Source organism: Bombina bombina, chromosome 3 (assembly GCF_027579735.1).
Source record: "Bombina bombina isolate aBomBom1 chromosome 3, aBomBom1.pri, whole genome shotgun sequence".
Taxonomy (NCBI): Eukaryota; Metazoa; Chordata; class Amphibia; order Anura; family Bombinatoridae; genus Bombina; species Bombina bombina.
In genome coordinates this window covers 971,106,558-971,133,253 of record NC_069501.1, presented here as the reverse complement: position 1 = coordinate 971,133,253, position 26,696 = coordinate 971,106,558, and the positions used below count along the sequence as shown (strand labels likewise).

At 39.1% G+C, this 26,696-nt stretch overlaps 1 protein-coding gene across 4 annotated transcripts in view; it reads left to right on the top strand.

Annotated features, from left to right (window-relative positions):
• ADCY6 (adenylate cyclase 6) overlaps positions 1–26,696 on the top strand; it is a 591,281-nt gene that overhangs the window by 494,251 nt on the left and 70,334 nt on the right. For all 4 annotated transcript variants that reach the window (XM_053708058.1, XM_053708057.1, XM_053708056.1 and 1 more), the window contains exons 17-18: positions 8,757–8,932; positions 14,441–14,476. In XM_053708058.1, coding sequence (XP_053564033.1) covers positions 8,757–8,932; positions 14,441–14,476 — 212 coding nt within the window. The remainder of the gene's footprint in view (positions 1–8,756; positions 8,933–14,440; positions 14,477–26,696) is intronic.

Sequence of the window (26,696 nt, the reverse complement as noted above, 5' to 3'; positions counted from 1 at the left end):
CCCTTTTAAGGGCTATTGGTAGTATAGTTTAGGCTAGGGTTTTTTTTATTTTGGGTGGGCTATTAGATTAGGTGTAATTATTTTAAAGATCTTGTAATTTGTTTTTTATTTTCTGTAATTTAGTGTTTTGTTTTGTTTTGTAATTTAGCTAATTGTATTGAATTTAGGGAATTTATTTAATTGTTGAGTTAGGTTAGGTGTAAGTGTAAGACAGGTTAGGCTTTATTTTACAGGTCAATTTGTATTTCTTTTAGCTAGGTAGTTATTAAATAGTTAATAACTATTTAGTAACTATTCTACCTGGTTAAAATAAATACAAACTTGCCTGTGAAATAAAAATAAACCCTAAGCTAGATACAATGTAACTATTTGTTATATTGTACCTAGCTTAGGGTTTATTTTACAGGTAAGTATTTAGTTTTAAATAGGAATTATTTAGGTAATGATAGTAATTTTTATTTATATTTATTTTAATTATATTTAAGTTAGGGGGTGTTAGGGTTAGACTTAGATTTAGGGGTTAATAAATGTAGGTAGGTGGCGGCGATGTTAGGGACAGCAGATTAGGGGTTAATAATATTTAACTAATGTTTGGGAGGTGGGAGTGCGGCGGTTTAGGGGTTAATATGTTTATTATAGTGGCGGCGATATCGGGAGCAGCAGATTAGGGGTTAATATTTTTATTTTAGTGTTTGCAATGCGGGAGGGCCTCGGTTTAGGGGTTAAAAGGTAGTTTATGGGTGTTAGTGTACTTTTTAGCACTTTAGTTATGAGTTTTATGCTACGGCTTTGTAGTGTAAAACTCATAACTACTGACTTTAGAATGCGTTACGAATCGTGACGGGATAGGGTGTACCGCTCACTTTTTGGCTTCCCAGGACAAGCTTGTAATACCGGCGCTATGGAAGTCCCATTGAAAAAAGACTATACGCAATTTGCGTAAGTTGATTTGCGGTACGGCCAAAAAAGTGTGCGGTGCCCCTAAATCTGCAAGACTCGCAATTGCAGCGGTAGTAAAAAATGAGGCTTAACGCTGCTTTCTTTCATGTAATTAGCAAGAGTCCATGAGCTAGTGACATATGGGATATACATTCCTACCAGGAGGGGCAAAGTTTCCCAAACCTCAAAATGCCTATAAATACACCCCTCACCACACCCACAAATCAGTTTTACAAACTTTGCCTCCCATGGAGGTGGTGAAGTAAGTTTGTGCTAGATTCTTCGTTGATATGAGCTTCGCAGCAGGCTGGAGCCCGGTTTTCCTCTCAGTGTGCAGTGAATGTCAGAGGGATGTGAAGAGAGTATTGCCTATTTGAATTCAATGATCTCCTTCTACGGGGTCTATTTCATAGGTTCTCTGTTATCGGTCGTAGAGATTCATCTCTTACCTCCCTTTTCAGATCGACGATATACTCTTATATATACCATTACCTCTACTGATTCTCGTTTCAGTACTGGTTTGGCTTTCTACTACATGTAGATGAGTGTCCTGGGGTAAGTAAGTATTATTTTTGTGACACTCTAAGCTATGGTTGGCCCTTTTATAAAAAGTGCTAAATATATGTGTTTAAACATTTATTTGCCTTGATTCAGGATGTTCAACATTCCTTATTTCAGACAGTCAGTTTCATTATTTGGGATAATGCATTTGAATAATCAATTTTTCTTACCTTAAAATTTGACTTTTTTTCCTGTGGGCTGTTAGGCTCGCGGGGGCTGAAAATGCTTCATTTTATTGCGTCATTCTTGGCGGCGACTTTTTTGGCGCAAAAGATTTTCTTTGTCATTTCCGGCGTCATACCTGTCGCCGGAAGTTGCGTCATTTTTTTGACGTTTTTGCGCCAAAAATGTCGGCGTCACCGGATGTGGCGTCATTTTTTGCGCTTAAAGCATTTAGGCGCCAAATAATGTGGGCGTCTTTTTTAGCGCTAAAAAATCTGAGCGTCATTATTGTCTGCACATTATTTAAGTCTCATTGTTTATTTGCTTCTGCTTGCTAGAAGCTTGTTCATTGGCATTTTTTCCCATTCCTGAAACTGTCATTTAAGGAATTTGATCAATTTTGCTTTATATGTTGTTTTTTCTATTACATATTGCAAGATGTCTCAGATTGACCCTGAATCAGAAGATACTTCTGGAAAATTGCTGCCTGATGCTGGATCTACCAAAGATAAGTGTATTTGTTGTAAACTTATGGTAACTGTTCCTCCGGCTGTTGTTTGTAATGTATGTCATGACAAACTTGTTAATGCAGATAAGATTTCCTTTAGTAATGTTCCATTACCTGTTGCTGTTCCATCAACATCTAATATTCAGGGTGTTCCTGTTAACATAAGAGATTTTGTTTCTAAATCTATTAAGAAGGCTATGTCTGTTATTCCCCCTTCTAGTAAACGTAAAAAGTCTTTTAAAACTTCTCATTTTTCAGATGAATTTTTAAATGAACATCATCATTCTGATTCTGATAATGATTTTTCTGGTTCAGAGGATTCTGTTTCAGAGGTTGATACTGATAAATCTTCATATTTATTTAAAATGGAATTTTTTCGTTCTTTATTTAAAGAAGTCTTAATTGCATTAGAAATAGAGGAATCTGGTCCTCTTGATACTAAATCTAAACGTTTGAATACAGTTTTTAAACCTCCTGTAGTTATTCCAGAGGTTTTTCCCGTCCCTGATGCTATTTCTGAAGTAATTTCTAGGGAATGGAATAATTTGGGTAATTCATTTACTCCTTCTAAACGGTTTAAGCAATTATATCCTGTGCCATCTGACAGATTAGAGTTTTGGGACAAAATCCCTAAGGTTGATGGGGCTATCTCCACTCTTGCTAAACGTACTACTATTCCTACGGCAGATAGTACTTCCTTTAAGGATCCTTTAGATAGGAAAATTGAATCCTTTCTAAGAAAAGCTTACTTATGTTCAGGTAATCTTCTTAGACCTGCTATATCTTTGGAGGATGTTGCTGCAGCTTCAACTTTCTGGTTGGAAGCTTTAGCACAACAATTAACAGATCATAATACTCATAGCATTGTTAATCTTCTTCAACATGCTTATAACTTTATTTGTGATGCCATCTTTGATATCATTAGGGTTGATGTCAGGTATATGTCTTTAGCTATTTTAGCTAGAAGAGCTTTATGGCTTAAAACTTGGAATGTTGATATGTCTTCTAAGTCAACTTTGCTTTCCCTTTCTTTCCAAGGTAATAAATTGTTTGGTTCACAGTTGGATTCTATTATTTCAACTGTTACTGGGGGGAAAGGAACTTTTTTACTACAGGATAAAAAATCTAAAGGTAAATTTAGGTCTGCTAATCGTTTTCGTTCCTTTTGTCAATAAGGAACAAAAACCTGATCCTTCCCCTACAGGAGCAGTATCAGTTTGGAAACCATCTCCAGTCTGGAATAAATCCAAGCCTTTTAGGAAGCCAAAGCCAGCTCCCAATTCCACATGAAGGTGCGGCCCTCATTCCAGCTCAGCTGGTAGGGGGCACATTACGTTTTTTCAAAGAAATTTGGATCAATTCGATTCACAATCTTTGGATTCAGAATATTGTTTCACAAGGGTACAGAATAGGCTTCAAGATGAGGCCTCCTGCAAGAAGATTTTTTCTTTCCCGTGTCCCAATAAATCCAGTGAAGGCTCAAGCATTTCTGAAATGTGTTTCAGATCTAGAGTTGGCTGGAGTAATTGTGCCAGTTCCAGTTTTGGAACAGGGGCTGGGGTTTTACTCAAATCTCTTCATTGTACCAAAGAAGGAGAATTCCTTCAGACCAGTTCTGGATTTAAAAATATTGAATCGTTATGTAAGGATACCAACATTCAAAAAGGTAACTATAAGGACTATTCTGCCTTTTGTTCAGCAAGGGCATTATATGTCCACAATAGATTTACAAGATGCATATCTGCATATTCCGATTCATCCAGATCACTATCAGTTTCTGAGATTCTCTTTTCTAGACAAGCATTACCAGTTTGTGGCTCTGCCGTTTGGCCTAGCAACAGCTCCAAGGATTTTTACAAAGGTTCTCGGTGCCCTTCTATCTGTAATCAGAGAACAGGGTATTGTGGTATTTCCTTATTTGGACGATATCTTGGTACTTGCTCAGTCTTCACATTTAGCAGAATCTCATACGAATCGACTTGTATCGTTTCTTCGAGAACATGGTTGGAGGATCAATTTACCAAAGAGTTCGTTGATTCCTCAGAAAAGGGTAACCTTTTTAGGTTTCCAGATAGATTCACTGTCCATGACTCTGTCTCTAACGGACAAGAGACGTCTAAAATTGGTTTCAGCTTGTCGAAACCTTCAGTCTCAATCATTCCCTTCGGTAGCCTTATGCATGGAAATTCTAGGTCTTATGACTGCTGCATCGGACGTGATCCCCTTTGCTCGTTTTCCCATGCGACCTCTTCAGCTCTGTATGCTGAACCAGTGGTGCAAGGATTATACAAAGATATCACAATTAATATCTTTAAAACCGATTGTACGACACTCTCTAACGCGGTGGACCGACCATCATCGTTTAGTTCAGGGGGCTTCTTTTGTTCTTCCGACCTGGACTGTGATCTCAACAGATGCAAGTCTGACATTTTGGGGAGCTGTATGGGGGTCTCTGACAGCACAAGGGGTTTGGGAATCTCAGGAGGCGAGATTACCAATCAACATTTTGGAACTCCGTGCGATTTTCAGAGCTCTTCAGTCGTGGCCTCTTCTAAAGAGAGAGTCGTTCATTTGTTTTCAGACAGACAATGTCACAACCGTGGCATATGTCAATCATCAAGGAGGGACTCACAGTCCTCTGGCTATGAAAGAAGTATCTCGAATACTTGTATGGGCGGAATCCAGCTCCTGCCTAATTTCTGCGGTTCATATCCCAGGTATAGACAATTGGGAAGCGGATTATCTCAGTCGCCAAACATTTCATCCGGGCGAATGGTCTCTTCACCCAGAGGTATTTCTTCAGATTGTTCAAATGTGGGGACTTCCAGAAATAGATCTGATGGCTTCTCATCTAAACAAGAAGCTTCCCAGGTATCTGTCCAGATCCAGGGATCCTCAGGCGGAAGCAGTGGATGCATTGTCACTTCCTTGGAAGTATCATCCTGCCTATATCTTTCCGCCTCTAGTTCTTCTTCCAAGAGTGATTTCCAAGATTCTAAAGGAGCGTTCGTTTGTTCTGCTGGTGGCTCCAGCATGGCCTCACAGGTTTTAGTATGCGGGTCTTGTTCGGATGGCTACTTGCCAACCGTGGACTCTTCCGTTAAGACCAGACCTTCTATCGCAAGGTCCTTTTTTCCATCAGGATCTCAAATCCTTAAATTTGAAGGTATGGAGATTGAACGCTTGATTCTCAGTCATAGAGGTTTCTCTGACTCCGTCATTAATACTATGTTACAGGCTCGTAAATCTGTGTCTAGGAAGATATATTATCGAGTCTGGGAGACTTACATTTCTTGGTGTTCTTCTCATAATTTTTCTTGGCATTCTTTTAGAATTCCTAGAATTTTACAGTTTCTTCAGGATGGTTTGGATAAAGGTTTGTCTGCAAGTTCCTTGAAAGGACAAATCTCTGCTCTTTCTGTTCTTTTTCACAGAAAGATTGCTAATCTTCCTGATATTCATTGTTTTGTACAGGCTTTGGTTCGTATAAAACCTGTCATTAAGTCAATTTCTCCTCCTTGGAGTTTGAATTTGGTTCTGGGGGCTCTTCAAGCTCCTCCGTTTGAACCTATGCATTCGCTGGATATTAAATTACTATCTTGGAAAGTTTTGTTTCTTTTGGACATCTCTTCTGCTAGAAGAGTTTCTGAATTATCTGCTCTTTCTTGTGAGTCTCCTTTTCTGATTTTTCATCAGGATAAGGCGGTTTTGCGAACTTCGTTTAAATTTTTACCTAAGGTTGTGAATTCTAACAACATTAGTAGAGAAATTGTGGTTCCTTCGTTGTGTCCTAATCCTAAGAACTCTAAGGAAAGATTGTTGCATTCTTTGGTTGTAGTTAGAGCTTTGAAATATTATGTTGAAGCTACTAAAGATTTCCGAAAGACTTCTAGTCTATTTGTTATCTTTTCTGGTTCTAGGAAAGGTCAAAAGGCTTCTGCCATTTCTTTGGCATCTTGGTTAAAATCCTTGATTCATCATGCTTATGTTGAGTCGGGTAGAACTCCGCCTCAAAGGATTACAGCTCATTCTACTAGGTCAGTCTCTACTTCCTGGGCATTTAGGAATGAAGCTTCGGTTGATCAGATTTTCAAAGCAGCAACTTGGTCTTCTTTGCATACTTTTACTAAATTCTACCATTTTGATGTGTTTTCTTCTTCTGAAGCAGTTTTTGGTATAAAAGTACTTTAGGCAGCTGTTTCAGTTTGATTCTTCTGCTTATAATTTCAGTTTTTTTCATTATAAGATTTAAACTTTATTTTGGGGTGTGGATTATTTTTCAGCGGAATTGGCTGTCTTTATTTTATCCCTCCCTCTCTAGTGACTCTTGCGTGGAAGATCCACATCTTGGGTATTCATTATCCCATACGTCACTAGCTCATGGACTGTTGCTAATTACATGAAAGAAAACATAATTTATGTAAGAACTTACCTGATAAATTAATTTCTTTCATATTAGCAAGAGTCCATGAGGCCCACCCTTTTTTGAGGTGGTTATGATTTTTTTGTATAAAGCACAATTATTCCAATTCCTTATTTTATATGCTTTCGCACTTTTTTCTTATCACCCCACTTCTTGGCTATTCGTTAAACTGATTTGTGGGTGTGGTGAGGGGTGTATTTATAGGCATTTTGAGGTTTGGGAAACTTTGCCCCTCCTGGTAGGAATGTATATCCCATACGTCACTAGCTCATGGACTCTTGCTAATATGAAAGAAATGAATTTATCAGGTAAGTTCTTACATAAATTATGTTTTTTTACTCATAACGCAAGACTCGTAATCTAGCCGATAGTTAATAAGGTTTTTTATTGTTGTGCAGTTGATAATACATATTTGGTGATGTTGTAGATGTAAAGCTGATTATGCAGCTCTTTAAAGAATAAATTGCTAATACTAACTTTAAAGGACATTTAATGCCACTTGATTTTGTATAAAAAAATGTCTCGCGCTTCCAGAAAGCAAATTCTGTAACCTGCAAATGAAATTCAAATGTGGCTGAAAATATTGGTACCTTCCATTTAATTAGGAAAATGCACAAATTTTCTCTGACAAAAGTATTTGGTATCCACCATTCATTATTTCAAATGTAATAGACTAGGAACTTCAATTTGATGACTTCACATTTACTTTAAACAGTAAAACATTTTAGTGTGGCTCAGACAAAAAAATATTGGTAATCTTATTTGAATCATATTTTGTAGCACAGCCTTTAGAGACAATAACCACAATCAAGTACTTTCTGCAGCTCTGATTTCTACACTTTTCAACTGGGATTTTGTCCCACTCTTCTTGAGCAAACTGCTCCAGTTCTTTCAAGTTTGATCAGTGCCTTTTCCCAACTGCGAGTTTCTGGACTCATAGAAGACCACTTTGGAACAGTGTAATGTTTTTTTCTCATCCATTCTTAGGTGCTTTTTGAGGTATGTTTTGGGCCATTATCCTGCTGGAGGACCAGGGGTCAAGTCGGGCGGGAACACATGGGAACAGAGTTCCTGCACTATTTTTGCAGGAGGAACTAAGTTTTCTCTGGACAGAGAACAGAAACGCTTCAGTAAACACTGCTGCTGCTGGTGGAAGGAGCTGAAGTACAGTCCGGTTAGAGAGGTAGTGAGATCATCTAGTAATGGGCAGTAACACTTCCTACAACACACTAAATGCTAGCCTGTCAGCGGTCCTGCTGTGTGATCACCCCACACTGTGGAACACATGGTGCTTACATTTCTGTGTGGCTTGATTGGGGTTATTTAGCTCCCCTCAACAGAAATAGGACTATTGCTCCTTAAGTGGGTGAGACTCTGTGAGTAGGAGTCTCAGGCCCAAAGTCAACCATTCAACCCTTCATTGGATTTAATTTGCTTTCATTAACCAAAGCGTATAGATTATATACATATAATTACAGTGTATATATATACATTTATATAAAACAATATTAATTGTGAGGGGGTGAAAGTCTTGGTGAGTTCCCACACTTTTTTGTAGGACTTGAACCCTGTGGAGGACCCATGACCTGTGATTGAGACACAGCTTTCTAGCACTGGGAAGTACGTTTCGCTACAGAATGCCTTGATAGTCTCTGATTTCATTGTGCCCTGCACAGATTCTAGGCACCCAGTGCCAGAGGCAGCAATGCAACCCCAAAGCATCACTGAGCTGAGAGCTTTTTTTCCCTTTTGTAAACATGGAGTTGCTGTGATTTGCCAAAAAGCTCTACTTTTTGTTTTGTCAGTCTAAAGGACATTCTCCCAGAAGGACTGTGACTTGTCAAACTCCATGATTTTCTGTGTTACCAATACTTTAAAATGTAAGGGTACCAATATGTTTGCCACATCTGTAACTGATTTATGCAATTTGCAGCATTTTTAAAACATAGGGTACAGATTTTGCTTTTTGGCCTTTCTAGTGAGCGCAGGAAAAAGCATAATTTTTTCGAAGAATCAGTAGATTTTTATTAAAGTTCCTTTAACATGAGGCAATATCGTTTGTACGTTACACTTGAAATAACAGTCCAATAGGTTAAGTAATCACATAAAGGGATAATAAATTGTGAATTATCATATAGATTTTCTCCTCTCTTTTACTTACAGTACTTTAACTACAGCATCCTCCTTAGCCTGCTGGCCTGCTCGGTCTTCCTACAGATCAGCAGCATTGGAAAACTGGCTCTCATGTTGTCTATTCAGATTCTCTACATCATCATCGTGGAGGCACCAGAAGTTGTTCTTTTTGACAATTACGATCTGCTAGTGACTGCTAATGCAATGTAAGTCTCATTGGTTTTAGCAAAGGAACTTCCTAAACTTATTTGCTAATCATTAGGTGTCAAATCTCACTGAAATATCCCCAAAACTGTAACACTAAGTAAATGATCACGACATTAAAATCAGTGGCCTGGTGGCAGCAGATCTTGCCAAGGTATGTTCTTTGACATGCAAATTGTAAATATCGCTGTTTCCAAAACCCTGGTTTATTGTGGGTGATCCGTAAAATCATCCATGTTGAAAGTTAAAAAAACAACAACAACAAAAACAGGAAATGCATGTTTGTGGTCACCTGATACTAGAGTCTCAGTTGCTGGTTGGTTAGAAAAACAAACACCGGTAGCAGAAAGTGAACACTCATTCACAAGGATAATTTTTTTTATACACTTATAGATGTGATAAAGAAAAACATCACATTAATGTCCCTTTTAAAGATTCAAGCCTCTTACATCTAGTGCTGAAGATCCCATTAATGAATCACATGCTCGTGAAATGTCTTTTTAATGATAATAATGATATCATTATTCTAATGTTATAGCTAGAACATGAGATTTTGGATGAAACAAGTGCCGAAAAAAATGTTTGTTGTTATCTGTGGAACGGTAAATCATTAAATACAAAAGTAATTTAAAAAATTGATGGGAATGATATAAATATTTTATTAATCTGTTTAGGAGCAATAAAGCCCCACATTTTTACAACATACTTTCATAAATTGGCCTTCTGTCCAAGATGCAGTTAGATTCTCACAGGAGAATTGCTTCATTACACCAAAATGCTCTATTGGGAATAGGTTTCTTTTTAATGTTGTGAACAAATGCATGAAAAAGGAACAGCAGTTCAATTAGATCAGTGATTCACAAACATTCCCTGATGTGTCACAAACATTTATGGTCTGAAATTGTTTTTACAGGGGGAATATAGATGTCACCTTAATCCTTCAAAAAAAAAAACATGCAAAAAGCATGAAATTAAATGTAATTTTATAATGCAATAGTGTTCCTGAACTGTAAGGCTTGTACACTTAAATATATTGGTACAGAAAAACTATACTGATGTCTGTGAGTCTCAGCAGCTGTAGCCGAACACCATTGTTAAAGTTAAACCTGTATGTATAAAAGGGACACAGTTAAAGGGGCACAGTTAAAAACACTCTGTTCGCATCAGTTATAAGAGACGATAGTAGCTTTATTTTTGGTCAAAAGGCAAATTATGTAATCTGACAATGCTGCAAATCAAATATCTTGTTTTGGCCACTTGCAGCATTTTGAAAACAAGGGGCCACACACGATATGCAACGTCGCACGCAAAAGCCGGCGACGCCAAATTTTGCACTGGTTTGGTATCCTATATACGGCGTAACATAAAAGTTACGCTCGTATATTTCACCCTTCGGCCGTAGTTTTTTGGCCCATAGACTGACATATAAAAGCCGCGCAGTTTGGTATCCAATATACAGCGTAAGGACTTACGTGGCGAAAATGAAGAAATCTTACTCCATTTTCACCTTGCCACAAAATGCAGGCGTAGTAAGCCTTACGCTGAGTATTGGAGCCCCGTAACTCCCTAAACTGCCTGCAAAATAAAACCTAACACTTAATGCATGCGCAATGTCTATCTACCTGTCAACCGCAATCCCCCACCGCAATCCCTAATAAAGTGCTTAACCCCTAAACCGCCGCTCCCGGACCCCGCCGCCACCTACATTAAATGTATTACCCCCTAATCTGACCCCCCTACACCGCCGCCACCTATATTAAATATATTAACTCCTAATCTAATCCCCCTATACCGCCACCACCTATATTAAATATATTAACTCCTAATCTAATCCCCTTATACCGCCGCCACCTATATTAAATATATTAACCCCTAATATGATCCCCCTACACCGCCGCCACCTATATTAAATATATTACCCCTTAATCTAATCCCCCTACACCGTCGCTACCTATTTTAAAAATATATTCACCCCTAATATGATCCCCCTACACCGCCGCCACCTATTTTAAATATATTATCAGCCCTTAAAAGGGCCTTTTGCGGGGCATTGCCCCAAAGTAATCAGCTCTTTTACCTGTAAAAAAAAAGAACAATCCTCCATTACAACCCACCTGATCCCCCCTTAAAAAAACCTAAGTCTATCCCCCAAGTGGTCCTTACCTGTCCTGAAGACCGGCGGAGAAGGTCCTGTTCCAGGCGGAGAAGTCTTCTTTCAAGCGGCGACCTCTTCTTCTTCCAGGAACCAGACGGCGCGGAGCGGAGGAGTTGAAGACCCGATGACACCGGAGCTGAAGACCGGCCACGCTGGAACTGAAGATCAGCGACGCTGGAACTGAAGACCGCGGAGCCATGGAGCGTGGAGAATCCTCTTCATACGATCTCCGCCGTACACTGAATAGGAATTCAAGGTACGCAATTAAAAATGACGTCCCTTGAATTCCTATTGGCTGATTTGAGCCTTCAAATTCAAATCAGCCAATCAGATGAGAGCTACTGTAATTCTATTGGCTGATTTAAATAGCCAATAGAATAAGAGCTACTGTAATTCTATTTGCTATTCAAATCAGCCAATAGAATTGCAGTAGCTCTTATTCTATTGGCTATTCAAATCAGCCAATGGAATTACAGTAGCTCTCATCCGATTGGCTGATTTGAATTTGAAGGCTCAAATCAGCCAATAGGAATTCAAGGGACGACATTTTTAATCGCGTACCTTGAATTCCTATTCAGTGTACGGTGGAGATTGTATGAAGAGGATCCTCCACGCTCCATGGCTCCGCAGTCTTCAGTTCCAGCGTCGCCGACCTTCAGTTCCAGTGTGGCCGGTCTTCAGTTCCAGAGTGGACGGTCTTCAGCTCCGCGGTCATCGGTCTTCAACTCCTCCGCTCCGCGCCGGCTGGTTCCTGGAAGAAGAAGAGGTCGCCGCTTGGAAGAAGACTTCTCCGCCTGGAACAGGACCTTCTCCGCCGGTCTTCAGGACAGGTAAGGACCACTTGGGGGTTAGACTTAGATTTTTTTAAGGGGGGATCGGGTGGGTTTTAGAGTAGGGGTGTGTGGGTGGTGGGTTGTAATGGAGGGGGGGGATTGTTCTTTTTTTTTACAGGTAAAAGAGCTGATTACTTTGGGGCAATGCCCCACAAAAGGCCCTTTTAAGGGCTGGTAATAGAGCTGATTACTTTTGTAATTTAGTTTAGGGTAGGGAAATTTTATTATTTTGGGGGGCTTTTTTATTTTATTAGGGGGCTTAGATGAGGTGTAATTAGCTTAAAATTCTTGTAATCTTTTTTTATTTTTTGTAATTTAGTATTTGTTTGTTTTTGTAATATAGTTTAGTGTATTTAACTGTATTTTAGTTGAGATAATTGTAGTTTATTTAATTAATTTATTTATTGATAGTGTAGTGTTAGGTGTAATTGTAACTTAGGTTAGGATTTATTTTACAGGTAATTTTGTAATTATTTTAACTAGGTAGCTATTAAATAGTTATTAACTATTTAATAGCTATTGTACCTAGTTAAAATAAATACAAAGTTACCTGTAAAATAAATATTAACCCTAAAATAGCTACAATGTAATTATTAATTATATTGTAGCTATCTTAGGGTTTATTTTATAGGTAAGTATTTAGTTTTAAATAGGAATAATTTAGTTAATAATATTAATATTATTTAGATTTATTTCAATAATAATTAAGTTAGGGGGTGTTAGGGTTAGACTTAGGTTTAGTGGTTAATATATTTAATGTAGGTGTAGGGGGATTAGATTAGGGGTTAATAAATTTAATATAGGTGGCGGCGGTGTAGGGGGCTCAGATTAGGGGTTAATATATTTAATATAGCTGGCGGCGGTGTAGGGGGATCAGATTAGGGGTTAATATAGTTAATATAGGTGGCGGCGGTGTAGGGGGTCAGATTATATTTAATATAGGTGGCGGCGGTGTAGGGGGATCAGATTAGGGGTTAATATAGGTGGCGGCGGTGTAGGGGGGTCAGATTAGGGGTAATACATATAATATAGGTGGCAGCGGTTTAGGGGTTAATACATTTATTGTTAGGAGTGAGAGGGGGGATTGCGGATAGAGGGGTATACATGCCGGGCTATTTTTGGGAGGCATGTTAGACAGTAACGGGAGATTTAATATTTTAGTTAGTTTTTTTTTAGGCGGCGGCAGTTTCTAAAGTGCCGTAAGTCACTGGCGACTCCAGAAATTTGTACTTATGCTTATTTCTGGACATCGCTAGTTTGTCCGACTTACGGCACTTTAGCAACTGTCGGCGCTGTATATGTGATAGCTCGATGTGCGAGGTGAAACTATGGGCGGTGCAGGTTTCCACGCTTGCGCCGAAACCTGCGCCGTATATCGGATCGTGCCCATAGTTTATAGATTTTTTCCTGACAAATTCGCCAGTTTACTGTCGCACGATAAATAATCAGCCATTACAAGTGGTTGGATATTGCTACCGTGAGTTCACAGAAGCAATTAGTGCTCCAAAAATTACCCAAAGATCTCTGGTTAATTTTCCAAATGTGCCCCAATTTCCCCCAAAATTAAGTGTATGGTTGTTGTTTTTTATTTTTATGTTGTAAAAAAATATAATGCAATGCTATTTAGCATACATTATCATAAACAATTATACATAATAACTCACAAATTATAGCTTCTTGGACTTATTGTAGTTTATCATTGATTAATTAGTTTACATCATGTTTAGAAATTTCCTGACCTAAGTTTTAAAAATGCCTGTCATGCTGGTAAAGTAGTAACTGTGTGGCAACTCTGGTTTTACCCTTGATAAAGGGATTAAACACATAAACAAAGCTCCAGATGGTTTTTTCCAGCTCAAAAATGTGGGCTGCATGTGGCTCTCAAAAGGGAATGTACCTATGTGTTTAACCCCTTTTGTAAAACTTAACAGGAAAGTGTACAATAAAATTAACTTCCCCCTAATGTGTTCCTAATGACTTGTTAAGGTAGCTGCATAAAATGTTCCTTAATGTTTATTTTTGTATGTGAAATAGCTGCTTTTGTTCATTGAAGCCTCAATCCATTGTTCTTAAGTTCTTCTTAAGCCTGAAGATGCAAAAGCTTGTCTGCAACAATTACTTTTTGTTGATTTTAGCTCACATTTCGTTATAAACCCGAACTTGTTCCAGTTTGTTTATGAACGTGTATTTTTATTTTTGTAAACACAGAGTTTGCTAGTTTCAAAATGTGTTTGATTTTTAGGAAAATCACACAGTTGTTCTTTGATCTTTGTTCTGTGTTGAGCAAAACTAAAACCCAGACAGAAGTCAGAGCCACAATGATAATTCGCACTATAATAATAAAAGATTATTGATGTTTGCCGTAAATATTGACATAAGGGCTTATGGAATACTGAATAAAACTGGCAGCGTCGCGCTTGGTTGTCACGTCAGTGGAAGGTGCCAAACCGTCTCACACACTGTCACTACTAGATTTCTTAACCTGCTGTTTTCACATTTACTTTTCTGTTTTTTATATACAGTTCCTCGTTGAATCAAACTCTGGATGGAGACGGCTGGTAAGCAACCTTTGTTTGTGTGTTGTCTTTCTTAAAATAGAATATGCTTGTTTTTGGAATGACACATGTTGGGAATTCACACAACCCTTTCTCTGTAGATTAACAGTAATCCTTGTAACTACTCTTGACTTTCTCTGTGCTGTAGACAAGGCTTACACAACAAGGTGTTTCCCTGTTATAAAGGCGGTAGCTTTTATTTGCCTTACCCCTCAATTTGAAAGAATTTACTCTCACTAGATAATTTGTGATTCCTGTGTTATAATGTGTAGGAATATGTAAAGGAACTGCTCCGGGAGGGGGGTCACAGTATGTATGGATGTGTTTGCTTTTGTAGGAAAATATCAGGTTAGGGGAAGAACAGGGCGAACAAGGTAAATAACCCAGATCATTTACACTTCAGGAGTGTAAAGCAGTGTCAAATGAAAATGTATCTGTTAATGCTGTAATATCATATCTGTCCTCTCAAGTGGGTACTTAACTCTAATGATATTTAGACATCTCCAGGTACGGGCCTTTTCATTTAAATGCATGTTATCTAAACACTAATTCCATTTCATGCACATCCCTCTAATCCTGAGTGCTGCCATTATGGAACCTAGTTTACAATGCAGGTATCTAAAGGAGAGTCACTGCACATGTGCAAACAGGTCAGCACTAGAATGCAGGGAAAAACTGATTTCAACATGGCGGCACCCGTGACTAGAGAGAGGTGGGACATAGTCTCAGTGCTATGATTATAAAATGTATTTAGTATTTAATGTCCCTTTAAGCAACTCTTGCTATTTATGTGATTTTTTAAACTAAATGAACAGAACTACTTCAAAGACAATGCAGGTTGAGCAAGTACACCTGGGGAAGAGTGTAGGAATACTATGGAACACTTAAAGGGACAGTACACTATAAAATTGTTTCTCCCTTAATGTGTTTCCAACAACTTTTTTTTTACCAGCTGCAGAGTATAAAATGTATGAGATTGGCTTTTTAAGGTTTATTTGTGTATATGAATTAGCTGATTTTGTGTTTTGAAGCCACAACCTAATAAAATGGGTTGAGCTTGTAGGTATAATCAGATCTCATTACTTTATTACATTGTGTACATATACCTGCTTCTTTATCTTATATCTCTCTGTAAACCAAAGACCAATAATTGGAGAGAACAATGGAAAATTAACATTGTATTACCTTCTCTTCTCTAACCCACTGGGAGTGTAATTTCTTCTACTGGCTGTGTTTACACAGCTTGGCCTTGAGGCCAAAAACTTTCAGGGTACGTGGGGATACCACACGCTAAATAAACTATTTCAAATGCCAATATGAGGGTAAAGGAAATACTTGTAAACAATTTAATACACTCCAGCAGGTAAAGAGGATCATTGGGAACAAATTAATGAGGAGAACATTTTTGAGTAAACTGTCCATTTAAGCTATTTAAACCCCCCTCTTACCGTTTTTATATTATATATATATATATTACATGTAACTTTGTTTTTCTTAGGATTGCCTTATGCATGTCCAGGCATTTTTTAATTCCTTTACAGTCCCTGTGTTTACCACCTCAATTGAAGTTTATTCCATGAATCCACCACCCTTTCTGTAAAAAAAAATGATTCCTTGCGTTTCTCATGAAACTGCTACCCATTTGTGAAAAATGCTTTCAGCTTCTACTTTATTAAAGGGACAGTCAACACCAGAATTTTTGTTGTTTTAAAAGATAGATAATCCCTTTATTACCCATTCCCCAGTTTTGCATAACCAACACAGTTATTATAATACACTTTTTACCTCTGTGATTAACTTGTATCTAAACATCTTCTGACAGCCCCCTGATCACATGACATTTTATTTATTATCTATTGACTTTCATTTTAGCCAATTATTGCAGTGTCTGCCACAATCCACGGGCGTGCTCACAATGTTATCTATAGGGTTTACCTGAACTAGCTCTCCCCTGCTGTGAAAAGCAAATACAAAAGCATGTGATTAGAGGCAGCCTTCAAGGGTATAGAAATTATCATATGAGCCTTCCTAGGTCTAGCTTTCAACTAAGAATAACAAAAGAACAAAGCAAAATTGGTGATAAAAGTAAATTGGAAAGTTGTTTAAAATGACATGCCCTATTTGAAACATGAGGGTTTTTTTTGGACTTGACTGTCCCTTTAAGTCCCTTCATATATTTGAAGGTTTCTTTCAACCTTTTTCCCTTCTCTCCTCTAAACTATACATATTTAGGTCACAGAGTCTTTCTTTGTACATTTTATATTTTAGACTGTACCAGGGGTGTATTTTGGCCTAGGAAAACAAGGCACTTGCCTTGGGCAGCAGATTGGAGGGGGGGAGGCAGCACTTTTGGCTATATTTGTAAGAAGCTTACAGTTATTTTAGAAGTATTATACAGGTATATAATGAGAGATATTGCCCGAGGAGTTTATAGAGGGTATAATAAGACACTGCCCATGGAGCTTACAGTTTAGAGGTAACTCTGAACCTTTCATGTATTTAACTAGCTATTACCTTTAGTTCTGTTGGCTTTGAGCACTTCATATTATGTTTGGGAAAGTATTGTATCAAGAAATCTGTGTTTGGGGGGTTTATATATATATTTATATATATATATATATATATATATATATATATATATATATATTGCAGCAATAGATAGATGTGGGTATGTGTATATGTGCGTGTGTATGTGTATAACTATGTGTGGGTGTATGCCTGTGTGTTTTGCAAGTCCTTGTCAACATTTACTTTGGAAATATAATGGAAAAAAAAGTTCACGTTACTCCCAGACCCAAAAATATTATGGCCAAAAAATGCCTTCAACCTGGTGTGGGGGGGGGATTTTGAGTGCCTAGGACAGCACAAAACCTAAATACCGCCACTGCTGTGAACCATTTTAGTAGCAGTCTAGTTTATTTATATCTTTTGGAAGATATGGTCTCCAGAACTGTACACAGTATTCCAGATTTGGCCTAACTAATGATCTGTAAAGTGGCATAAGAACCTTGCTATTTCTGCTACTAATACCTCTCCCAATGCAACCAAGTATTTAATTAGCTTTACTGGCAGCACTTCTGCATTGTGTACCAACTTTTAAATAATCTGAAATAATAATTCCCATCCCCTTTCTTCTTTAGTTACAGTCAGTAAATGTATCATTGAGACTATGCTGTAATCATGTGAACTAAAGATGCTGCTTGCTTGTATTCAACCTATAGGATGTTAGCAAAAGCAGTTGCGCATTGCACCCCTTTCTGACATCTTTGGGGTTAACCCTAACACCTAATGCAGTAAGGTTAACTCTTGGATGCCAGGGAGGGCAGTGCAAGCAACACATTGTAGTCCTCTCTAGCTTACAAGGAGTTAACTCTACCAAGTGCTATTTGGAATAGAATACAGGGTGACAACATTCACACGCAACTTAATGCACCTTTCAAGTTTGCTAATCTCAGTGTACCTTTATTTTAATGAAGGATAATTATCTAATGTGGCAAGAAATACCCAGAATGGTGTAGCAATATGAGCAGGCCTGTGGCTTTACATTAGTAATACATGGAGCAGCACATGTTTGTATGTCGTACATGCTGTTATCACATTGTTTAGGGATTCAGTGTATGCTAAATTAAACATGAATGAACATCTAGTATTCCATAGAGTATATGTTCCCAGCTTAAAGAACGCTTAGCTGTCTCATTAGTGGCAAGTTCTGTCATATATTTATTATTGAAATCATTACTGTCCAATGTTTTCATGGGCTGAAGTGTTTTAGTGTAGCATGATGATGGGCCAGATGCAATAAAAAAAAAACTCAGAACATATACATAAATATATACACTATAATATGTGGGCATATATAAATATATTATTTTTATGTATGTACTTACTCACTATTGCAGTCATATCTAGTCTGCTAATCTTATCTAGTAATATATATATAAAAAAATAAATATTCGTATATATATTCTTGCATGCCATTGCTATGTATGAGGGCGTGCACAGCAATAGTTTGTTGTTAGACACAGATACATACATTCTGCTTATGCATACCAATGGATTGCCTGCATCAGACCTCAGATACATTACCTCTAGCAGTCTGTTTATACTGGGAACATGCCCTGACCTTAGGGAACCACAAATGCCAGCTTTATGCTCTGTGCTGTGATTAAATCAATTAAACCCCATTATGGGCCAGATTGCAAGTGGAGAGTCATTTAGCGCTCCTGCTCTCTCGCTAACTCCGCTAGAAGTAAGCTTTTTGCGCGTGTCGGGTAGCGGTTGTATTACAAGTTGAAAGTAAAAAATTTTTAACACCCTACTAACGTGCAAACCCGATTGCATATTCTCAAGAGCGCTAACATGACATGTAAATATGAATATTTCACCCATTCCAATGTTCTTCACATAGAAGAATATGTTTGAGTTATTAATAAATACATATTTCTGTATATAAATCTACCTTTTTGGCCATTATAGATGTGGAAAGTCTATATTCATATTTTGACCATACTTTGGGATTAAGAGCATGTGAATACTTTTTGAAGACTAAGTCACCAAACTGAGACATAAGTGATTCCTTTGTATTGAAACTGTTACAATTCGTCCTTACGCATAACTATTTTTTGCTTGATAGAACTATTTACCTACAGAAGAGAGGCACAGCAATGGGCACTTGCTGTGCCCCTACATATGCTAATCTTTCTTTTACAAGATATGACGAGTCCACGGATTTCATCCTTACTTATGGGATATCGCCTCCTGGTCAGCAGGAGGAGGCAAAGAGCACCACAGCAGAGCTGTATATATAGCTCCTCCCTTCCCTCCCCCTCCAGTCATTCTCTTTGCCTGTGTTAGTGATAGGAAGAGGCAGAGTGAGGTGTTAGTTTATAGATTCTTCTATCAAGTGTTTATTATTTTTTAAGTAGTGCCACAGTGTGCTACTTTGTTCTGGGGTGTAGCCTAGACCAAATCAGTCTCTTCAATAAAATAAGAGAAGCATTTGGTGGCTTTCAAGCCATGGGAACTTGTGAGACATTATTCTTACTGAGGGAGAAAATGCTCAGTATTTTTTTGTTTCCACAGGCCAATGTGAAGGGGAGAAGAGAACTTCACAAGCCGGGTGAGATGCCTTGCTGCCGGGCAGCCTTCTAAAGGTAAGTGCTAAACTTTATTATCTATCCTCTGGTGGCTCAGAGGGAATGTGACAAGCTGGGTTCAATCCTGGCATGTTCTAAGAATGGAGTTAGCACTTTATTTTTGAAAATATATTTCCCTGAAATGGCGATTAGTTTTTCAAGGCAGCCCTGTGTTCAGAAACATGTCGCCCCTTTAGAATCCCAGCGGCTTCTATCTATTTAGCCGGCGATAGGGAGGGTTCTCATTTTTCACTTTTGGGTGATTAGTGAGGGGGCATTTTGTATAATCCCTGCGTCTTGTGATTTCTGTTCTGAAGGGAAGCTGGCAGGCAGGGTGTTTCTATGTCTGGTAACCTTTTATTTGTCATACTACCAATAATGGGGAAAGTAAGTTGGGAAGTGACAATAATAAGATTGGGAACGGGTTTAACAGAATAACCCCTTTCATGACCGGTACTCCTGATCGCTATGACCTAGGTTTCAGTAAAGTCAACAGAGAGTTTTTGGTTTGTCATGTTGCTTTAGGAACAGTAATGTTTATGTTGTGTCGTTATTTCCTACTGTGGGTACTGTTTTCATGGCGGTTTCATCTTTGTTTTACATAACCTCATGGGTGCTAGAGATTGATACGCCCACGATGGGCGGAATTTAAATTTCTCCAACATAGGTGTGTCCGGTCCACGGCGTCATCCTTACTTGTGGGATATTCTCTTCCCCAACAGGAAATGGCAAAGAGCCCAGCAAAGCTGGTCACATGATCCCTCCTAGGCTCCGCCTTCCCCAGTCATTCTCTTTGCCGTTGCACAGGCAACATCTCCACGGAGATGGCTTAGAGTTTTTTGGTGTATTGGACACCTTTTTCACTGGGAGCCTCATTTTCGCGCCACTAATGCGCAGTTGTTTTTGAGAAGCAAGGCATGCAGATGCATGTGTGAGGAGCTCAGATCCACTGAAAAAGCTTATTGAAGGCGTCATTTGGTATCGTATTCCCCTCTGGGCTTGGTTGGGTCTCAGCAAAGCAGATACCAGGGACTGTATAGGGGTTAAATGTAAAAACGGCTCCGGTTCCGTTATTTGAAGAGTTAAAGCTTTCAAATTTGGTGTGCAATACTTTTAAGCCTTTAAGACACTGTGGTGAAATTTTGGTGAATTTTGAACAATTCCTTCATACTTTTTCACATTACTTTTTCAGTAATAAAGTGTGTTCAGTTTAAAATTTAAAGTGACAGTAACGGTTTTATTTTAAAACGTTTTTTGTGCTTTGTTATCAAGTTTATGCCTATTAACATGTCTGAACCATCAGATAGACGATGTTCTGTATGTTCGGAAGCCAAGGTTCCTCTCCATTTAAATATATGTGATGAATGTGACAAACAAAGTAGGGACAATGATGCCACTGATAATAATGTTGCCCAAAATGATTCCTTAAGTGAGGGGAGTAAGCATGGTACTGCATCATCTCCTTCTATGTCTACACCAGTCTTGCCCACTCAGGAGGTCCCTAGTTCATCTAGTGCGCCAATCCTCCTTACTATGCAACAATTAACGGCTGTAATGGATAATTCTATTAACAACATTTTAGCCAAAATGCCCACTTATCAGCGAAAGCCCGACTGCTCTGTTTTAGATACTGAAGAGCATGAGGACGCTGATGATAATGGTTCTGACATGCCCTTACACCAGTCTGAAGGGGCCAGGGAGGTTTTGTCTGAGGGAGAAATTTCAGATTCAGGAAAAATTTCTCAACAAGCTGAACCTGACGTTATTACATTCAAATTTAAATTGGAACATCTCCGCGCTCTGCTTAAGGAGGTGTTATCTACTCTGGATGATTGTGACAATTTGGTCATTCCAGAGAAATTATGTAAGATGGACAAGTTCCTAGAGGTCCCGGTGCCCCCCGAAGCTTTTCCTATACCCAAGCGGGTGGCGGACATTGTAAATAAAGAATGGGAAAGGCCCGGCATACCTTTTGTCCCTCCCCCTATATTTAAGAAATTATTTCCTATGGTCGACCCCAGGAAGGACTTATGGCAGACAGTCCCCAAGGTCGAGGGGGCGGTTTCTACTCTAAACAAACGCACCACTATCCCTATAGAAGATAGTTGTGCTTTCAAAGATCCTATGGATAAAAAATTAGAGGGTTTGCTTAAAAAGATGTTTGTTCAGCAAGGTTACCTTCTGCAACCAATTTCATGCATTGTTCCTGTCACTACAGCAGCGTGTTTCTGGTTCGAAGAACTAGAAAAGTCGCTCAATAAAGCAACTTCTTATGAGGAGGTTATGGACAGAGTTCAAGCACTTACATTGGCTAACTCTTTTACCTTAGACGCCACTTTGCAATTAGCTAGATTAGCGGCGAAAAATTCAGGTTTTGCTATTGTGGCGCGCAGAGCGCTTTGGCTAAAGTCTTGGTCAGCGGATGTGTCCTCCAAGAACAAATTGCTTAACATCCCTTTCAAGGGGAAAACGCTGTTTGGCCCTGACTTGAAAGAGATTATTTCAGACATCACTGGGGGAAAGGGCCACGCCCTTCCTCAGGATAGGTCTTTTAAGGCTAAAAATAAAACAAATTTTCTTCTGTTAAGTGTGATCAGTCCACGGGTCATCATTACTTCTGGGATATTACTCCTCCCCAACAGGAAGTGCAAGAGGATTCACCCAGCAGAGCTGCATATAGCTCCTCCCCTCTACGTCACCCCCAGTCATTCTCTTGCACCCAACGACTAGATAGGATGTGTGAGAGGACTATGGTGATTATACTTAGTTTTATATCTTCAATCAAAAGTTTGTTATTTTAAAATAGCACCGGAGTGTGTTATTACCTCTCTGGCAGAGTTTGAAGAAGAATCTACCAGAGTTTTACTATGATTTTAGCCGGAGTAGTTAAGATCATATTGCTGTTTCTCGGCCATCTGAGGAGAGGTAAACTTCAGATCAGGGGACAGCGGGCAGATGAATCTGCATAGAGGTATGTAGCAGCTTTTATTTTCTGACAATGGAATTGATGAGAAAATCCTGCCATACCGATATAATGTCATGTATGTATACTTTACACTTCAGTATTCTGGGGAATGGTACTTCACTAGAATTACACTGTAAGAAGTACATAAAGCTTTTTAATAAATAAGAAATTATGTTTAACGTTTTTGCTGGAATGTAAAATCGTTTTCATTTGCTGAGGTACTGAGTGAATAAATGTTCGGGCACTATTTTTCCACTTGGCAGTTGCTTAATCTTTTTTCTGACAGTTTCTGTTCTCTCTCACTGCTGTGTGTGAGGGGGAGGGGCCGTTTTTTGGCGCTTTTGCTACGCATCAGAAATTTCAGTCAGCAGTTCATTGTATTTCCTGCATGATCCGGTTCATCTCTACAGAACTCAGGGGTCTTCAAAACTTATTTTGAGGGAGGTAATTTCTCTCAGCAGAGCTGTGAGATTATAGTTGACTGAGATAAAAAACGTTTATTCTGTAATTTTTTCCTGCTTTCAGAATTAGTTGTCTTTTGCTAATGGGATTAAACCTTTGCTAAAGTTGTGTTATTTACAAGGATTGAGGCTATAACTGTTTTAATTTATTAATTTTCAACTGTCATAGATCTTCTGTGCTTCTTAAAGGCACAGTACGTTTTTAATAATATTCTAATAGAATTGTATTCCAAGTTGCAAGTTTATTTGCTAGTGTGTTAAACATGTCTGATTCAGAGGAAGATACCTGTGTCATTTGTTGCAATGCCAAAGTGGAGCCCAATAGAAATTTATGTACTAACTGTATTGATGCTACTTTAAATAAAAGTCAATCTGTACAAATTGAACAAATTTCACCAAACAACGAGGGGAGAGTTATGCCGACTAACTCGCCTCACGTGTCAGTACCTGCATCTCCCGCTCGGGAGGTGCGTGAGATTGTAGCGCCGAGTACATCTGGGCGGCCATTACAAATCACATTACAGGATATGGCTACTGTTATGACTGAAGTTTTGGCTAAATTACCAGAACTAAGAGGTAAGCGTGATCACTCTGGGGTGAGAACAGAGTGCGCTGATAATATTAGGGCCATGTCAGACACTGCGTCACAGGTGGCAGAACATGAGGACGGAGAACTTCATTCTGTGGGTGACGGTTCTGATCCAAACAGATTGGATTCAGATATTTCAAATTTTAAATTTAAGCTGGAAAACCTCCGTGTATTACTAGGGGAGGTGTTAGCGGCTCTGAATGATTGTAACACAGTTGCAATACCAGAGAAAATGTGTAGGTTGGATAAATATTTTGCGGTACCGGCGAGTACTGATGTTTTTCCTATACCTAAGAGACTTACTGAAATTGTTACTAAGGAGTGGGATAGACCTGGTGTGCCGTTCTCACCCCCTCCGATATTTAGAAAAATGTTTCCAATAGACGCCACCACACGGGACTTATGCAAACGGTCCCTAAGGTGGAGGGAGCAGTTTCTACTTTAGCTAAGCGTACCACTATCCCGGTGGAGGATAGCTGTGCTTTTTCAGATCCAATGGATAAAAAATTAGAGGGTTACCTTAAGAAAATGTTTGTTCAACAAGGTTTTATATTGCAACCCCTTGCATGCATTGCGCCGGTCACGGCTGCAGCGGCATTCTGGATTGAGTCTTTGGAAGAGAACATTAGTTCAGCTACTCTGGACGACATTACGGACAGGCTTAGAGTCCTTAAACTAGCTAATTCATTCATTTCGGAGGCCGTAGTACATTTAACTAAACTTACGGCGAAGAATTCAGGATTCGCCATTCAGGCACGCAGGGCTCTGTGGCTAAAATCCTGGTCAGCTGATGTTACTTCTAAGTCTAAATTGCTTAATATACCTTTCAAAGGGCAGACCTTATTCGGGCCCGGGTTGAAAGAGATTATCGCTGACATTACAGGAGGTAAAGGCCATGCCCTGCCTCAGGACAAAGCCAAAGTTAAGGCTAGACAGTCTAATTTCTCCAACATAGGTGTGTCCGGTCCACGGCGTCATCCTTACTTGTGGGATATTCTCTTCCCCAACAGGAAATGGCAAAGAGCCCAGCAAAGCTGGTCACATGATCCCTCCTAGGCTCCGCCTACCCCAGTCATTCTCTTTGCCGTTGTACAGGCAACATCTCCACGGAGATGGCTTAGAGTTTTTCATTATTCAATCAAGAGTTTGTTATTTTCAAATAGTGCTGGTACGTACTATTTACTCAGAAACAGAAAAGAGATGAAGAATTCTGTTTGTATGAGGAAAATGATTTTAGCAACCGTAACTAAAATCCATGGCTGTTCCACACAGGACTGTTGAGAGCAATTAACTTCAGTCGGGGGAACAGTTTGCAGTCTCTTGCTGCTTGAGGTATGACACATTCTAACAAGACGATGTAATGCTGGAAGCTGTCATTTTCCCTATGGGATCCGGTAAGCCATGTTTATTACGATTGTAAATAAGGGCTTCACAAGGGCTTATTTAAACTGTAGACTTTTTTTGGGCTAAATCGATTGATATTAACACTTATTTAGCCTTGAGGAATCATTTATTCTGGGTATTTTGATTTAATAATATCGGCAGGCACTGTTTTAGACACCTTATTCTTTAGGGGCTTTCCCAAAGCATAGGCAGAGTCTCATTTTCGCGCCGGTGTTGCGCACTTGTTTTTGAGAGGCATGGCATGCAGTCGCATGTGAGAGGAGCTCTGATACTTATAAAAGACTTCTGAAGGCGTCATTTGGTATCGTATTCCCCTTTGGGTTTGGTTGGGTCTCAGCAAAGCAGATACCAGGGACTGTAAAGGGGTTTAAAGCTTAAAACGGCTCCGGTTCCGTTATTTTAAGGGTTAAAGCTTCCAAAATTGGTGTGCAATATTTTCAAGGCTTTAAGACGCTGTGGTGAAAATTTGGTGAATTTTGAACAATTCCTTCATGTTTTTTCGCAATTGCAGTAATAAAGTGTGTTCAGTTTAAAATTTAAAGTGACAGTAACGGTTTTATTTTAAAACGTTTTTTGTACTTTCTGATCAAGTTTATGCCTGTTTAACATGTCTGAACTACCAGATAGACTGTGTTCTGAATGTGGGGAAGCCAGAATTCCTATTCATTTAAATAAATGTGATTTATGTGATAATGACAATGATGCCCAAGATGATTCCTCAAGTGAGGGGAGTAAGCATGGTACTGCATCATTCCCTCCTTCGTCTACACGAGTCTTGCCCACTCAGGAGGCCCCTAGTACATCTAGCGCGCCAATTCTCCTTACTATGCAACAATTAACGGCTGTAATGGATAATTCTGTCAAAAACATTTTAGCCAAAATGAACCCTTGTCAGCGTAAGCGTGGCTGCTCTGTTTTAGTTACTGAAGAGCATGACGACGCTGATATTAATATCTCTGAAGGGCCCCTAACCCAATCTGAGGGGGCCAGGGAGGTTTTGTCTGAGGGAGAAATTACTGATTTAGGGAACATTTCTCAGCAGGCTGAATCTGATGTGATTACATTTAAATTTAAATTGGAACATCTCCGCATTTTGCTTAAGGAGGTATTATCCACTCTGGATGATTGTGAAAATTTAGTCATCCCAGAGAAACTATGTAAAATGGACAAGTTCCTAGAGGTGCCGGGGCTCCCAGAAGCTTTTCCTATACCCAAGCGGGTGGCGGACATTGTTAATAAAGAATGGGAAAGGCCCGGTATTCCTTTCGTCCCTCCCCCCATATTTAAAAAATTGTTTCCTATGGTCGACCCCAGAAAGGACTTATGGCAGTCAGTCCCCAAGGTCGAGGGAGCGGTTTCTACTTTAAACAAACGCACCACTATTCCCATAGAGGATAGTTGTGCTTTCAAAGATCCTATGGATAAAAAATTAGAAGGTTTGCTTAAAAAGATGTTTGTTCAGCAGGGTTACCTTCTACAACCCATTTCATGCATTGTCCCTGTCACTACAGCCGCATATTTCTGGTTTGATGAACTGCTTAAGGTGCTCGATAGTGACTCTCCTCCTTATGAGGAGATTATGGACAGATTCACTCTAGACGCCTCTTTGCAATTGGCTAAGTTAGCGGCTAAGAACTCTGGGTTTGCTATTGTGGCGCGCAGAGCGCTT